Source organism: Spermophilus citellus, assembly GCF_964194105.1.
Source record: "Spermophilus citellus genome assembly, chromosome: 17".
NCBI classification, from domain to species: Eukaryota; Metazoa; Chordata; class Mammalia; order Rodentia; family Sciuridae; genus Spermophilus; species Spermophilus citellus.
The window spans coordinates 53,109,939-53,125,555 of NC_138199.1; the positions used below are offsets into that span (position 1 = coordinate 53,109,939).

The 15,617-nt window shown below is 39.3% G+C and overlaps 1 protein-coding gene across 1 annotated transcript; it reads left to right on the forward strand.

Moving 5' to 3' along the window:
* Positions 1-3,440: 3,440 nt before the first annotated feature.
* CDC6 (cell division cycle 6) lies at positions 3,441-14,418 on the forward strand. Its single transcript, XM_081270481.1, has 12 exons — positions 3,441-3,509; positions 4,360-4,573; positions 5,385-5,666; positions 5,783-5,982; positions 6,593-6,768; positions 7,115-7,221; positions 8,165-8,304; positions 9,227-9,327; positions 10,627-10,691; positions 12,988-13,190; positions 13,481-13,621; positions 13,894-14,418. The coding sequence occupies exons 2-12, from the start codon at positions 4,396-4,398 to the stop codon at positions 13,981-13,983; spliced, it is 1,683 nt and encodes a 560-aa protein (XP_081126607.1). The 5' UTR covers positions 3,441-3,509; positions 4,360-4,395; the 3' UTR covers positions 13,984-14,418.
* The last annotated feature ends 1,199 nt before the right edge of the window (positions 14,419-15,617 follow it).

Genomic DNA, 15,617 nt, shown 5'->3' on the forward strand with positions numbered 1-15,617 from the left:
TCTCCTCTTCCACATGTTTTGAAATTGCAGTTCTAGTTAGTTGTGTTGACTAAGAGAACCTGACAGTCATTTTATATATATATATATATATATATATATATATATTTGCTACTGAACCACTCTTTGCCCATGATTTCAGGGAACCCAGGAGGCCCTCTGACCTTATGTCCTTTCCTTGTATCCCTTATGATTGTTTCTACTTGTGTTGTATGTCTGATTCTCAAATTCACAGTAGAAGAAAAGATGGGGGCAGAGCATTTAGGTTCATGTGTACATTCTTATGTGGGTGTTGGTTGTTTTCCTCAGTGCTTTTCAAGCTGAAATCTTAGCTGGGTGGTTTTTTTTTTTTTTTTTTTTTAAACTTTGATTTTAGGTGTAAAAAAATTCAACCAGACATTTTTGCTTACTATGGTCAGCTGATATAATAACCTCTAAGGTTTAATGAGCTTAACTTGAACTTTCATTACTAGCAAAGGTCTTGAAATCATTTCCTATACTGAATCATAATGGGTGTGTGTATGAATCACTCTCACATAATTTAGGTATAAAAACCTATGAGGAGGGTGAGGGGAGGGAGGGAAAAAAAAAAGACTCATTTCATTTTCATCCATACCTACCAGATTGGCTGAATTCCTGATTATTTGACCCATCATTGTTATTAATATGATTAATAAACTACCTATTTATTGATTTAATTGTTCTTCCTGACTGCAAATGGAGCTTGCCTAAGTGAATCTCAACTTCTTAACCATATAAGCTTTCTTTGCCTCACTGGGTGGTATTGCTTGTATGCAGATGCTAGACAGGTCCTTCCAGTGCACTTCGTTTCCTCCTCCATGATACTGTGTATGAGTGAAGTGATAAGCACACCAGTTTATTCACTCTAATTACTACCAAGGCAGAGCTGCTTGCCTTGAATGTGCCTCTTAAGTATTTCCTGACCCAGTCTAGCCATGAACTAGCTCACTGGAAGGAAATTGCCTATCTCTGATTCCTACTTTGCAGACAGAAGTAAGAGAACTGAAATATTAACCTCAGGACCCTGAAGAGTCCCAGAAGATAACTTGGAGAAGGGCATCACCTTTGACATCACTGAAGCCCAGTCTGGGTTGCTTTTACACATAATTGAATTTCTTTTTCACTCCTAGATTTAGGGATGTGAGATTGATTTACTGGTACTGAGGATTGAACCCAGGAGCATTTTACCACTGAGCTACTTCTCCAGCCCTTTTTATTTTTTTTTTATTTATTTGTTTTTTAAATTTTGAAATAGGGTCTTGCTAAATTGCTTAGAGTCTCACAAAGTTGCTGAGACTGACCTTGAACTTAGGATCCTCCTGTCTCAACCTCCATAGTTCCTGGGATTACAGATGTATGCCACTGTGCCCAGCTGGGGTGTGATATTTAGAGGACTACAAATATGCCGTTCAACCACACACACACAAAATTTTCACACAAAGAGTGGATATCTTGGCAAGAATGTCCTTTTCATTTCTTCATTTGGCAAACATTTATTGTGTACTTCACTGTACCACACAACTACAATGATGATGAATAAAGCATGGTCTTTGCCTCCAAGGATCCTATAGTCTAGTAAAAGACTTAAAGGCAGCTGAGAAACTTCTAAAGTGTATTTAAAGTCTTCATGGGATTTAGCACAGAAGGATGGTGAGTTGCATTCCAGACAGTGGGAACAGCAAGAAGAAAGAGAAGCGATTGACACTGATGGTTGTGTGCATGATGTTAGTGGAGGTTCATTACTAGTGAAAAGAGAGAACTTCAAGTAGATACTCTTTTAGAAACTTCAGTCCTGACATTCTGTGACACTCTTGTCTGCTTCAACCGGGGTCAAGTCACTTTTCTTTGGCCAATGCTGTTATTTTCTGGTGGTTTCGTCAGCTCCAATATGCACTTTAAGTACTTAAGTTCTGCTCCCTCCTACTGTGAATGTAGTTGTTTACCCAAATCTCTCAAGGCTGGCAATTATTAATGGCAAGTTTTAGATGCGCAGGTTATAAAAATATGAATAGTGAAGGTGCATCCTGGGTTCTGTTATTCTGTTAGGTCAGAAATACCATCTGATCAGAAAGCATTCTAGTTACTCTTTTTCCATTCATGGAAGCCTGTGTTTTGTAGTTTTTAGCTGCTAGAAAGCTCCTTCACCGTCTCTTCCTATTTAGAACCTGCATCTGTTTAACCTCACCCCTATGACTAAGTGGTCAAGAATTTGATTTCCTGTCAGTACAAATTCTGGCTCTTCCACTTGGTAGTTGTGTGACATTGGACAGGCTTATGCAATCCCCTGTATATCTTGGTTTCCCCATTTATAGAATGGAAATACCAACTCTGTGGATGCTTGTGAAGATTAATAAGCTGATAGTTGGTAAAATACCAAGTTCAGTCCCTAGCATATACTTAAGCTTTCTGTATTGACTCATCTATATGAACTAAGTTAACAATTAACTAACAATCATATTGTTGTGTTCCTATTTCTCAGTTTTATAAAAAGGCTCTATTTGATATTGAAGGGTAAAAGATAAATGTTTATCATCACTTAGAATTGGGTTCTGGCCTTTAAAGGAACCTGAGGCTTAGATGGGTTATTTATTAGCTTTGTAAGCTGACCTTCAAATTACTGCTCTAGTTTATATTGTTCATTAAATGCTCAACTTGCCTCGTCTATAACTGTCTTTCCTCGCCCTGAAACCCCAGGGTTTGGCCACAGAAGATTTTAATATTAAGAGGACATAATTCCATTCCCCACATATGTGGATTAATGATAAGAAGGTGGACAGGGTATAATATTCTTATCCTGAACAGAAGCGCTGGGATAACTACTTCTCACTTGTGAAGCACAAAAGATACTGTGTTGAAGCCACGTATAAAACTTTACCAAAAAAATACCAGTTTAGGTGCCAAGACATCAGAGTCCAAGGCTCTTCATTGCCCCTAAGATAGTGTGGCCTCTAATCCTGTGCATTCCTTTACTTCATGCCTTGCAGGACTGAATTAGAGGTGACTAAAATGCTAGCATCATTCCTGGCCCCCAAAATGGTAGGTATTATGTATTGTTACCCTGAAAATCTAACACATTGGGATAATGAAAATGGATACGTCTGGCAGTGAGAAGGACAATGACATATTAACACCTGTAGTCCAAAGAAGAACGCGGAAATAGAGTCTCATGGGACAAAGACTACATTCCCCGCCCGGCTTTGCGTCTTGGCGGGCTAACTAGAACCGCATCCGCTGCCACCGCGCGCCTTTCCGCGGAAGCCCCGGATGCACACGCCCTCTCCGGCAATGGGTGTGGTCTCGCATTGGCTCTGAGACCTGGGGCCGTCTTATTGGCTGTAGGCTTTCCAGCTGGATTGGACACGAAGGAAGGGGTGGTGGCCAAGGCTCGTGGCGCGGCGGTGTCAGCCAATGGGAAGCATGGCTGGGCTTTAGCGCGAAGCGGGAATGCTGCGACTGTGCGGATTTGGCGCGAGCTGACTTTTCTACTGCTGGTGTGTAATTTAGGGGAGCTTGTGGAAGAGAGTCCCTGAGGCCGTTTGAGACGCGAGAAGGAACCTGCACTGAGGTGACGCATCCCTGAAGGGTGGAAAGGAGAGGATTTCCCGGTGATGCCTGGGGTCTGGGAGCCAGCGGGTTGGGAGAGGGCTGCGGGCTCCCACGAGGCCCCAGGTAAAGTTGAGGAGATCTGAGATCGCAGCAAGTCTGAGGTCGGCGTCCCTAGGAAGAGGGATGTGGGCCTTCGGAATGGTGGAAAGGTTCTGGCAGTGCTGCGTGATGTAAGGAACTGAAAACTGTAGGAAGGAAATGTTCCAGAATTGAGGACTGTGTGGAGTTAGGACTACCGAGTCCAACAGCGGAGTGAAGACCGAGCTGTGCTGTCAGGGCACAGGACTGTCAGGGTGGCGGTTACGGGCTCAGTTGAAGATGCCCCGCAAGCCTGGAGTGAGGAGATTAGAAGTACTGTAAATGAAAATAAACTTATTGGGTCGCTCTAGCGAATAAGAAAATGGGCTGGTGCCAGAATGCTTGGGATTAGTTAATCCCTGTTTTCCTGTGATTTGGGGCCTCTGTGCATCTCAGTTGTCTCATTTGTTAGATGGAGATAATAATTGTACCTACCTCTTAGGTAGCTGTAAAACTTAAATGAGTTAATATGAGAAAATGCTTATAACAACCTTTTACACATACTAGGTAGGCAACACTGTTAGCTGTTATTGCATAGATTTGAGTGTGAAGCAGAATGCTAAAATATTATAACATAATTTATGAAATGAATGTTGATCATAAGTTTAAATAAAATTCCATGTTAGTTATTTTCTATTCTCTTTAACACATTTACAGGCTGCTGTGTTCTTTACATCCTGCTGTGTTGCCATCATGCCTCAAACCAGATCCCAGGCACAGGCTACAATCAATTTTCCCAAAAAGAAGCTATCTCGGGCTTTGAACAAAACCAAAAACTCTAGTGACACTAAACTACAACCAACAAATGTCCAGGCTATACCCTCTTCTCCTGGTGTAAAGAGTCTGCCTCTCAGCCCTAGAAAACGTCTAGGTAAGCTTTCCTTTGTATGAGTACAGCTTTTTGACCAGTAGCTCTCAACCTTTCTTTTCTCAGTGATAAGATGCCTGTCCTTCAAAAGACTTTCCTAAGTTCAGTTGAGTCTGCTCTATAAATTTTATTTATTTTCAGAATAAAATAAAGATTTGGTGTAAGCAAAATGGTTACTAAGTGCTTACTGAACTTCAGAGTTAAGCCACTTATTGAGATCACTTTCTGAACTACTTAATAGATCTGGTCTTCAGTTACCTAATACTGAACTTAGTTCTGTCATTGTTTTCAATTATGTTGCAGTTATATGGTATTATGAAATTTGCCTTCATATTGTGAAATCAAGAGAAACAAATGGGTCATGTTCTTAATATTTTCAGACCTTTTCTTATTTTAGAACATTGGTTGGCACCCAGGACCTCTCATATACTTGGCAAGTGCACCTTAAGCCCCAGAGCATTTGTTTTTAATGGGGTGTGATTAGGTTATCAGAGCTGGGTGCAATTGCAATAATAAGTAAAAGCCAGGGGTGCTGCGAAGCATCCCATAATACACATGACGTTCTCTCCACAACAAATGATTCTTTGGTCCAAGATGTCAACGATGCCAAGGTTGAGAAATCCTGTTTTTTAGAACAGTTTTAGAATTTTACTGCATTAGAACTCATTTGATTTCTATGAAATAATAGGATTCAGCGACGCCATCTAGTGGCCAGTATTAGCTTCTAGGTGAGAAGGATGTTTATTTTGTGGTTTCTCCTCTCTTTTCACTATCTACTGCTGTGAGTGACCATGTTTTGATTTTAATGTTTCAGGTGATGACAACCTATGCAACACTCCCCATTTATCTCCCTGTTCTCCACCAAAGCAAGGCAAGAAAGAGAATAGCCTCCCTCGTTCACATACAACTAAGGGACGGAGATTGGTATTTGACAATCAGCTGACAGTTAAGTCTCCTAGCAAAAGAGAACAAGCCAGAATTCATCAAAATAAAATACTTCCCTCAGTTCAAAAAGATCAGGAGATCATAACAAATTCTGAACAGAAATGTCCAATGGAGAAAGACTCTGCACATTTGAGATTATTCAAGCAAGAAGGTGCGTTCTTAAATGGCAGCTGTTATAAACAAAGCTGATGACTCCAAATGAAGCTCAGTGGGTTTTTTTCAGTCACCTTCTGTTGTGTCTAGTTGTCCTTTTTATGTCTGATGCAGGTACTTGCTACCGACAAGCAAAGGTTGTCCTCAATACAGCTGTCCCAGATCGTCTGCCTGCCAGAGAAAAGGAAATGGATGTTATCAGGAATTTCCTGAGGGAACACATCTGTGGGAAAAAAGCTGGAAGTCTGTACCTTTCTGGTGCTCCTGGAACTGGAAAAACTGCCTGTTTAAGCCGAATTCTGCAAGACCTCAAGGTACATTGAGAATCTGAATGTTGATGCTCTTGCTAAAATGATACTTGGGGTTTTTGTTGTTGTTGGTGGTGGTGGTGGTGGTTGTAGATGGATACAATACCTTTATTTATTTATTTATTTATGTTTTTTAGGGTGCTGGGGTTGTGGCTCAGCGGTAGAGCGCTCACTTAGCACATGTGGGGCCCTTTCAATCCTCAGTACCACATAAAAATAAATAAGATAAAGGTATTGTGTCCAACTACAACTAAAAATATATATATATTAAAAAATTTTTTTTTAGTTGTCAATGGACCTTTATTTTATTTTATTTGTTTTTATGTGGTGCTGAGGATCAAACCCAGTGCCTCACACATGCTAGACAAGTGCTCTACCACTGAGCCACAACCCCAGCCCGATACTTGGTTATTAAGGGTTCAGGAAGACAAACATTTAGGAGATTGAAAATAATAAGACTTTTTTGTTTCATTGTCTAAATCTTTCCAAATGAAAGTAGAACTTCCTCTCTTGTATACTATTATCTCTCACAAGATAGTTCAAATTTCATCAAATCTTTATCTGAAGCCAAAATAACTGCCAAGTTTTTTATTTTTGTTTGTTTGTTTTTTTCTAGAAGGAAGTAAAAGGCTTTAAAACTATCATGCTGAATTGCATGTCCTTGAGGAAAGCCCAGGCTGTATTCCCAGCTATTGCTCAGGAGATTTGTCAAGAAGAAGTATCCAGGCTAGCTGGGAAGGACATGATGAAGAAACTGGAAAAACATATGACTACAGAGAAGGGCCCCATGATGTAAGTATTTCTCTGCTACATATTGCTCAGTGAAAATCTGCAAGATCTATTGCTTACCAAAAGAATATTCACGATGTTTGCTCTATAAGAAGAGGTAGTTACATAAACCTAAAAAGAAAAGTACACTTTCTAATTTTTTAAATTGGAAAAAATGTTTTTAAAACTAATTGCTTGAAAACACTGGGATGTTGGGGGTTTCGTTCTAAGAGTGACTAGAGATTTATATAAATTACAGTCTTCAAACTTGTCTCAACTTTACAAATGTGACATACAATTAGTCCAAATCAAACAGATTGAAGGTTTAAGAAAGTAACTATGGATGCTAATTGTTTTTCTTTCTATATAGTGTGTTGGTGTTGGACGAGATGGATCAACTGGACACCAAAGGGCAGGATGTATTATACACACTGTTTGAATGGCCATGGCTGAGCAATTCTCGATTAGTGCTGATTGGTTAGTTCTTAATTGTTAATGTTACATGGTGGTTCTGAAACTTTTGGGTTTTTTTGTTTGTTTGTTTGTTTGTTTGTTTGTTTGTTTCCAATACTGGAGATTGACTCAAGGATGCTTTACTACTAAGCTATATCCCCAGCCCTTATAATCTTTTTTTGAGGCAGGATCTTTTGCTTATGGCCTGGCAAAATTGCTGAGACTGGCCTCAAACTTGTCTTCCTATCTTAGCTTCATTCACTTTGGACTAGGCATGTAGCTTAGTGGTAGAGTACTTGCCTAGCAGGTGTGAGGCCCTGGGTTCAATACCTAGTATTGCACAATAAATAAATAAATCTGTCCAGCTTTTGCTAGTAATTTTAATCTAAGGTACATTACTTTTAAGCTGAATAAAAATGACTTAGGAGCTGGTGCTATGATGGCATATGTAGTCTCAGGTACTCAGGAGGCTGAGGCAGGAGGATCAAAAGTTCAGAGACAATTGGGTAACATGGCAATACCCTTTCTGTTATAAACAAATAAAAATGACCTGGGGCTGGAGGTGTAGCTCAGAGGTAGAGTGTGTGCTTAGCATGCACAAGGGCCTGGGTTCAAACCCCAGCACACCCATCCCCACCTATTAATAAGACATAAAACTTTATTTTTAGAAACAATAGATTTTTAAAATATATTTGGTCCTGCTTATCAGTGAATAATTCTGACCCTACTTTGAAAAGACCATTCTATACTAACTAACTAACTAACTAACTAACTATATATATATATATATATATATATATATATATATATCCTATCTAATAGGTATATTTTACCTTTGGAATGGGGAGGAAGGCAGGTGGGAAGCAACAATTGAATGCTAGATTATAAGTGGAAGTGTTTATCTTTCAGAGGTTTCGTTTTTCTTTTCAGATGATTTGACTGATGATGCTTCTTATCTCCTCCTCAGGTATTGCTAATACCCTGGATCTCACAGACAGAATTCTGCCAAGGCTGGAAGCTAGAGAAAAATGTAAGCCACAGCTATTGAACTTCCCACCTTATACCAGAAACCAGATAGCCGCAATCTTACAGGATCGACTTAATCAAGTGAGTGCCAACCCTTATGCCAAATTTTGTTCCTCAGATGACCTTTGTTGAGGAAACCTAACTGTAGTTCTAAATTATTTTGCTTTGATTGCTTTATTAATGGTATGGGGCATACCTATGGACCCATAGTGGGAACATTTTTGTGTGAATTTCCATTTATAGCTCCATTTATTGGATCTTCAGTGTTGAAATAAAAGAAGTGGAATAATTCATTCAAATGCTTTTTTTTTTTTTTTTTTTTTCTGGAACTCCCTAGTTCCTGTTGAACCCAGGGGCACTTAACCACCCAGCCACATCCCCAGCCCTTTTTATTATTTATTTAGAAACAGGGTCTCTCTGAGTTACTTAGGGTCTTGCTAAGTTGCTGAGGCTAGCTTTTTAAAAATCTCTTAATATACTTTTTTTTTTTTTTTAAGTTGTCAACAGATATTTATTTATATGTGGTGCTGAGAATCGAACCCAGGGCCTCACACCTGCTTGTCAAGCACCCGACCATTGAGCCACAACCTTAGCCCTGAGGCTGGCTTTGAAATCTCAATCCTCCTGCCTCAGCCTCCTGAGTAGCTGGGATTACAGGCCTGCATGCCACCATGCCCAGCCACTCAAATGCTTCTTTAATGACCTTTATAAATAGGGCCTATGAAAAATTTTCTTCTGAAAGTGACTAAATAGTTTTGTGGGTTTTTTTTTGTTTTTTGCCAATTTATGTTCTGATTAAACTGCTTTTTGGTTTTCCTCATTCGTGAACCTTTGCCACATTCCTATAAAAATTCTTAATATGTGAAGACTGAAATATCTTCATTTATTTACAAATAGAAAAGACAACTCCTAATGGGTAGCCAGTCAGGTTTGGTCTTAAATATTTACATCTAGAACCTAAACTGCAGAGAGCTTCAAATTGTCTTCTATGTCTTGTCTAAAGGTGTCTGGAGATCAGGTTCTGGACAATGCTGCAATTCAGTTCTGTGCCCGCAAAGTCTCCGCTGTTTCAGGAGATGTTCGCAAAGCGCTAGATGTTTGCAGGTGAGTTATGGCACTGTAGGCTGCTTTTATTTAAAGAAATCTAGAAATGGCTGTTAATTGTCTCATGTAACTCAAGTGAATGTGGCTTAAGAGGCTTCATTCTGCTACTTTCTACACTCAGAAAAGAGGACTTGTTTCTCAGTGGGGAGCTCTGGATTTCCACCGTGTTAATGTCTGAAACATTATCAGTCCATTACCTACAGAGGGAGAAACAAATGAGATGTTGCTGGCACTCCCTGTGGTGATTATAGATTGGTTAATTACATTTGTATTAAAAAAGACTCCAGTTTACTTTTCCATTAGCTGGTTTCAAGCAGGTTTATTTATGGACCTGAACCATCTTTGCCTTTAGACTTTCTTCCCCTTCTTTCCTTTTGTAGGCACCCCTTCTTCCCTCCAGTTGGTAGTCCCCCACAGTATTCCAGACCTTTCTCCTTTCCCATCCCCCTCCCTCTCCTGCTGGGGAAAGCCTCTGTGCTGACTGATGAAATTTCTTCCCTCCCAGTAGGGACACTGGGTCCATTAAAATGATACTTGCTGTGCTGGCCCTCTGGTCCAACCTCCCCCTACTGCCTTGCAGAAGATCCAGGTCTGGCTTATGGCTTCCTGTGGGCAAAGCACTTTGGAGAGAGCAGTGGGAGAGTAAGCTCTTCCTATTGCTAGATTGCATGATCCTGAATTTAAAAGTTTCCCTAGTCAGCAAACTACTTGAGTGAAGACTATAGCTATGAACAACATTCATGTAGGCTGGCATGATTTAGCCTTTACATATCCTATGTATATATAACTCATGACTCCCCTTTTAGGTCTGCTGTGTATGGATGGTGCTAGTTTTCTTAGTCACCCACACTAATATCTTCTTTTCTACCCATGACATTTTTCCTCCTCCAAAATGTTATTGGCTCAATGTTTGATGACCTACTTGGCATCTAAAAGGAACCATGTAGTGTGTTGAAATTTCTCAAATCCCTGGTCCATGAATTATTTCAAGGCAATTAAATCCCCTTTAGCTGAGACATAACCTAGTTTTGTTTGGGGGCTTTAAATTTTTAAAACATGGGCTGGGGATGTGGCTCAAGCGGTAGCGCGCTCGCCTGGCATGCGTGCGGCCCAGGTTCGATCCTCAGCACCACATACAGACAAAGATGTTGTGTCCGCCGAAAAACTAAAAAATAAATATTAAAAAAAAAATTTTTTTAAACATGCTTTTAGTTAATGTGCCTGCTTTTGAGCTTGGTGGTTGGTGTGGTATTTAGTTTGGCTCTGATGAAATTAATTTTAGAAAAAATTTTTTTATAGGAGAGCTATTGAAATTGTAGAGTCAGATGTCAAAAGCCAGACTATCCTCAAACCACTGTCTGAGTGTAAGTAGTTTATCTTCTTTTTGTCTTATTTTATAATTGGAAGCTTAACTTTGCTGAGGAAAGAGGTATAAAGATAAAATGAATGTAGTTAAATATACACTCACCCATTCCTCTGTGTGTGTGTTTAGTCAGTTTCATTTATTTTACTTTAATCTTGCCTGCCAATACCATAGTCTATGAATTACTGGAAATGAATCCCCCAGGGTGTTATATAAATGGCTAGGATAGAGTCAATTTTCTTTCCAGGATCTAGGAATGAAAACTGTCAACAATAAGCTTCTTTGTGGGTGCTTAAGTTGAGTGCAAGGAGGTGAAAACAAAGTCTGATAAATAAGAGAGGTAAAAAATTGTGAGTTCATCTTGTGATATCTTAAGCCTTTAAACAAGTCTAGGAGGGTAGAGGTACAAAGATCATATTGCTACAGTAAACAGAAGGCTATCACAAATGGCAAAATTAACTTTCTTTCCCTGCAGCTTTGTTCTTTTAGATGTGGCAGATGTAAAATGGCCATGAACTACATATCTTATTGATGTTTAATATCCAATGTTAATATTTAAAAACAGGACAGTTTGACTTGGCTGTTTCTTCCTTCATTCCTGCACTGGTTTGGAGTTATTAAAGTTGTTTCTATCTGGGCTGGGGATGTGGCTCAAGCGGTAGCACGCTCGCCTGGCATGCGGGCGGCCCAGGTTCGATCCTCAGCACCACATACCAACAAAGATGTTGTGTCCGCCGAGAACTAAAAAATAAATATTAAAAAATTCTCTCTCTCTCTCTCTCTCTCTCTCTCTCTCTCTCTCTCTCTCTCTCCCTCACTCTCTCTATAAAAAAAAAGTTGTTTCTATCACTATAGTTCTGCATAAAATCTTTCTCTTTCATCAACTTGTTAAAATAAATAACTTAGAAAAGAAAAAATAACTTAAAGTATTTCAGAAGTAGACAAATTTGTGTTTAGACTGAGGATAGTCAATATATGCCAATGTGTATATAAACTTAGATACTGGTTTCCTGATTCTCTTCACCTCCCTCCGCCACCTTTTTGCCGTACCAGTAACATTTCTGCTTGTCAGTGAGCACCACTGGCACAAACATTGTTAAAAGAAGTTGTAAGGTCTAGACTAACCTAATTCCTATCTTGACCTTTTTTTTAAGTTTTAAAGGACCTTTGTTTTATTTATTTATATATAGTCGCTGAGAAGATTGAACCTAGTGCCTCACACATGCTAGGCAAGTGCTCTACCACTGAGCTACAACCCCAGCCCCCTCTTTTGACTTGATATGGGTGAGGTTAACTTAATGGTTCCAGAAAGCTATAGGAACATTGAATTCAACTAAGTAAAAGAGGGAACTTTCTAATATATAGAAACAACTTCTTTGAAATATAGTGGGTTCTGCAGCAATGAAGATATTCAAACAAAAGCTGGATAGGTGACCACATGTTGGGATTGTTTTAGAGCAGACTCGGCCATTGGGTAAAGGGTAAGAATAGACCTCTGAATTCCTTTCAATTTTAAGATTCTGTTACTTGATCTGTGAGCTCTGGTTTCTCCATTAGTCCTCTGCAGCATCCCATTTGTGGTAATGAAATAGAAGCGAATTGTGTGGGGCAATTGCAAATGGTCTCAGGAAGTAACTTCAGGCAAAGGTTGTTACAGAGCAAATCCCTCCTCTGTCTTACAAATCATGCATCTCCAAACAATAAGCCCATAGTCCTGTGCAGCTTGTTGGCAGTTTCCCAACCTCTGACTTTTGAGAGGGTGCTATCTGCTAGGATATCCAATGACATTTTCTCAAGTGTTACTCTCCTGCATATCAGCTTGGGCAAGTGAACCAAACCTCAAAGGTCATTTCGGAGGCCATCTGGATGACCGATATGAGATTGACTTTATTGTCCACATTTATCTACTCATTTGGTTCAAAATATTAGGTAATTTTTCCAACTATTTTCTTTTTTACGTTCTTAATAGCTGGGCATAGTTATCATTTTTTCTTTGAGGTTCTATTCTTTACCTCTGAGGCATTAAGAATTTCCAAGGCAGAAAACCATAGCTCTCTGTCTGGTCCTTACTCTATTATGAGGTAGATTTTGTCTCTCCAACATTGAATTACATTCTGTAGGACCAAATGTCACTTAAATAACCCTACTTCCCAAGTCTTCCCACATTTATTTGGCATCTTTCTGAAGATAGCATTGTCTTTTATCCTTTGGCTTCTAGTTAGAGTTGGAACTTTGCTTTGCCATCATGTGAATGACATGGGTTTCCTTTAGTTAAAACATTATTATTTACTTTGAAGGTAAATCATCCTCTGAGTCTCTGGTTCCCAAGCGTGTTGGTCTTACTCACATATCCCAAGTTATTTCAGAAGTTGATGGTAACAGGATGAATTTGGGCCGAGAAGGAGCACAGGATTCCTTCCCTCTCCAACAGAAGATTTTGGTCTGCTCTTTGCTGCTTTTGACCAGGCAGTTGAAAATCAAAGAAGTCACTCTGGGGAAGGTAAGTTGGGAATCTCAGCAGAAGAAGCTGAGGTAGAGATGAGAATCTGCTTTGCAACACAGGTATTTTCCAAAGGCTTATCATGTTCCAACTGGTATGAATTAAGTGTTTTAACAGTAAGAATTAATATTGGTACTGTATAAAAGGCAACTGACTCAATTTCCCTTGGGATGTGCTTAAGCTTAAAGTCCTCTTCCTACATTACAGTATAGGGTTTTGGGAATATCTACTGAATGCTTGTTCAAGGATGGTGACTTTTAAGTAACAATTCTCCCTCTTTTTCCTCCCAGTTATATGAAGCCTACAGTAATGTCTGTCGTAAACAGCAGGTGGCAGCTGTGGACCAGTCAGAGTGTTTGTCACTTTCAGGGCTCTTAGAATCCAGGGGAATTTTAGGATTAAAGAAAAACAAGGAAACCCGATTTACAAAGGTATGACCCACTGCTTCTTTATGACAGTGCTTTTAATTGTACTGTTTAAATGACAATAATTAGATAAGCAATTTTTTTAAAGTTAAGATTTAAGGTGTTTGAGAATAGGAGTGTGATATGAATGAGATTCCCCCCCACCTCCCAGGCCATTGTAAAAAGCAGTATTTAATTGCTTGCCTCTAGGGAGAGAAGTTTAATATGGTAGAAGTTAGTGCGGTAGCAACTTTGCTTTTACGGGTTCTTCACCATGCAAAATCCTTTTCTCTTTTCAGGTGTCTTTGAAGATTGATGAGAAGGAAATAGAGCATGCTCTGAAAGACAGAGCTTTAATTGGAAATATCTTAGCTACTGGATTGTCTTAAATTCTTCTCTCACATCCACCCAAAAGTATTCATCTGGCATTTAGAGAGCTATGGAGTCTTCATTTTAGTACTTTATACATTCACTCCAAAACCAAATATGACTTTTTTTACTCGACAGCAAGGAATTTTAATCTATAGATTCATGAATATTAGCACAGAATAATATCAATGGGTCTTATTTTTATACATAAATGAATAAGTAAACCCTTTTTAAGTTAAATTAACTGCCTCTCCAAGTATACAGAATTATATTGTGGAATGTGTAAATCTTTACCTCTAAGTTTCCTCAAACATTGGTATATTTTCTTAAGAACTCGGAGGTTAGGGTAAGAAGAATGAAAAAGAATGAGGAAAAAAAAAGTCTACATGGAGATTTGAAGGACGTTTCATTTCTTTATGAAGAACTACTATGTTCATGGTGCTGAATTACCACATTGTGACATTTTTAAGACGGTCATCAGAGTTTTTTGGATACTCCTAACCTTGTGGGGGTAGTTAGAAAAATGTAACTTTACATATCATGAATATATTTATTTATTTTCAAGTTGTATTTGTCATGTGTGTGTGTGTGTGTGGTGCTGAGGATTGAACCTAGAGCCTCGTGCATGCAAGGCAAGCACTCTACCAACTGAGCTATATCCCCAGCCCTGTATTTGTCTTTTTAAGCATTCATATTTTAAGAGACCCCAGGCTTTCAGAAAGCAATGTGAAAATTCCTTACCAAACATTTCCAGTCTTTGCTGCCCTCAACTCTAAGCCATTGGTTCAAGATGCTGCCACTAGGGTTGGATTTTCATCTGAACAGATGTTTTTCCAGTTTTATTAGATGAATTAATCCTTATGGTTACTTAAGACTCCTCTGAGTTTGGTTTCTAGTAGCATTAAATGGCAGTTTGTGACAGGAACACCAGAGGGCACCATTACAACACTACTCAAAGTGTAGGCTTGAGGCTGGGGTGGTTTTGAGGGAAGGGGTGGAAAGGTACTTAGGTTTGATTTGTTTGGAAGATTGCTTGTATAACTTGAGCAAATAAATGCCTGAGATATAAACCGTGTGTGATATGAATGATCTGAGAGCCAGCACCAAGACTCTGCTTCTCCATGAGCTCTTCAATTGCCTCCTGCTTTTCTGATAGGGCCTTGGGTCTGGGAACTTGATATGTGTATAAATGATCTGTTGGCCACAGTTTCATTCATTCTGCCCACTGTATCTTTGTAAAGTGATCTGCACTACAGCAGGTGGTATGGGATAGAAGAAAGGCAAGCAGAGAGGACTCTCTGAAATGAACACTACCCACTGGTATGTATAGGAGGGGAGAATCTGTGGACACAGGGCTGGATGTTGTTCTTACTCACACTATATTAGAGCATTAATTCACTCAGAGGGCAATTTTGCAAATGGGGTACACAGTTCTATATTGAAAAGGTTGGAAGGCATCTGGGGCTATAAGGGTTAACAAGCATAATTGCAAAGATTGTCCGAAGGCTGATGGAAAGCAGAGACTGAATGGGATTGAGAACAGATGCGAAGCTTGATTTAAATTACATTTTATTGGATGCTGCAGCCTTAAGAGACGTGACTGCTTTACAGTTTGTTTCCACACTGTGGGCAGCTGTCTGTTCTGTGTCCACAG

Bases quoted from the DNA above. Each gene is read 5' to 3' on its own strand.
- CDC6 (XM_081270481.1), top strand. From the start codon at position 4,396: ATGCCTCAAACCAGATCCCAGGCACAGGCTACAATCAATTTTCCCAAA. The intron at 10,692-12,987 runs GTAAGTAGTTTA...TTTACTTTGAAG, and splicing joins CCTCAAACCACTGTCTGAGT to GTAAATCATCCTCTGAGTCT. The intron at 13,191-13,480 runs GTAAGTTGGGAA...TTTTCCTCCCAG, and splicing joins AAGAAGTCACTCTGGGGAAG to TTATATGAAGCCTACAGTAA.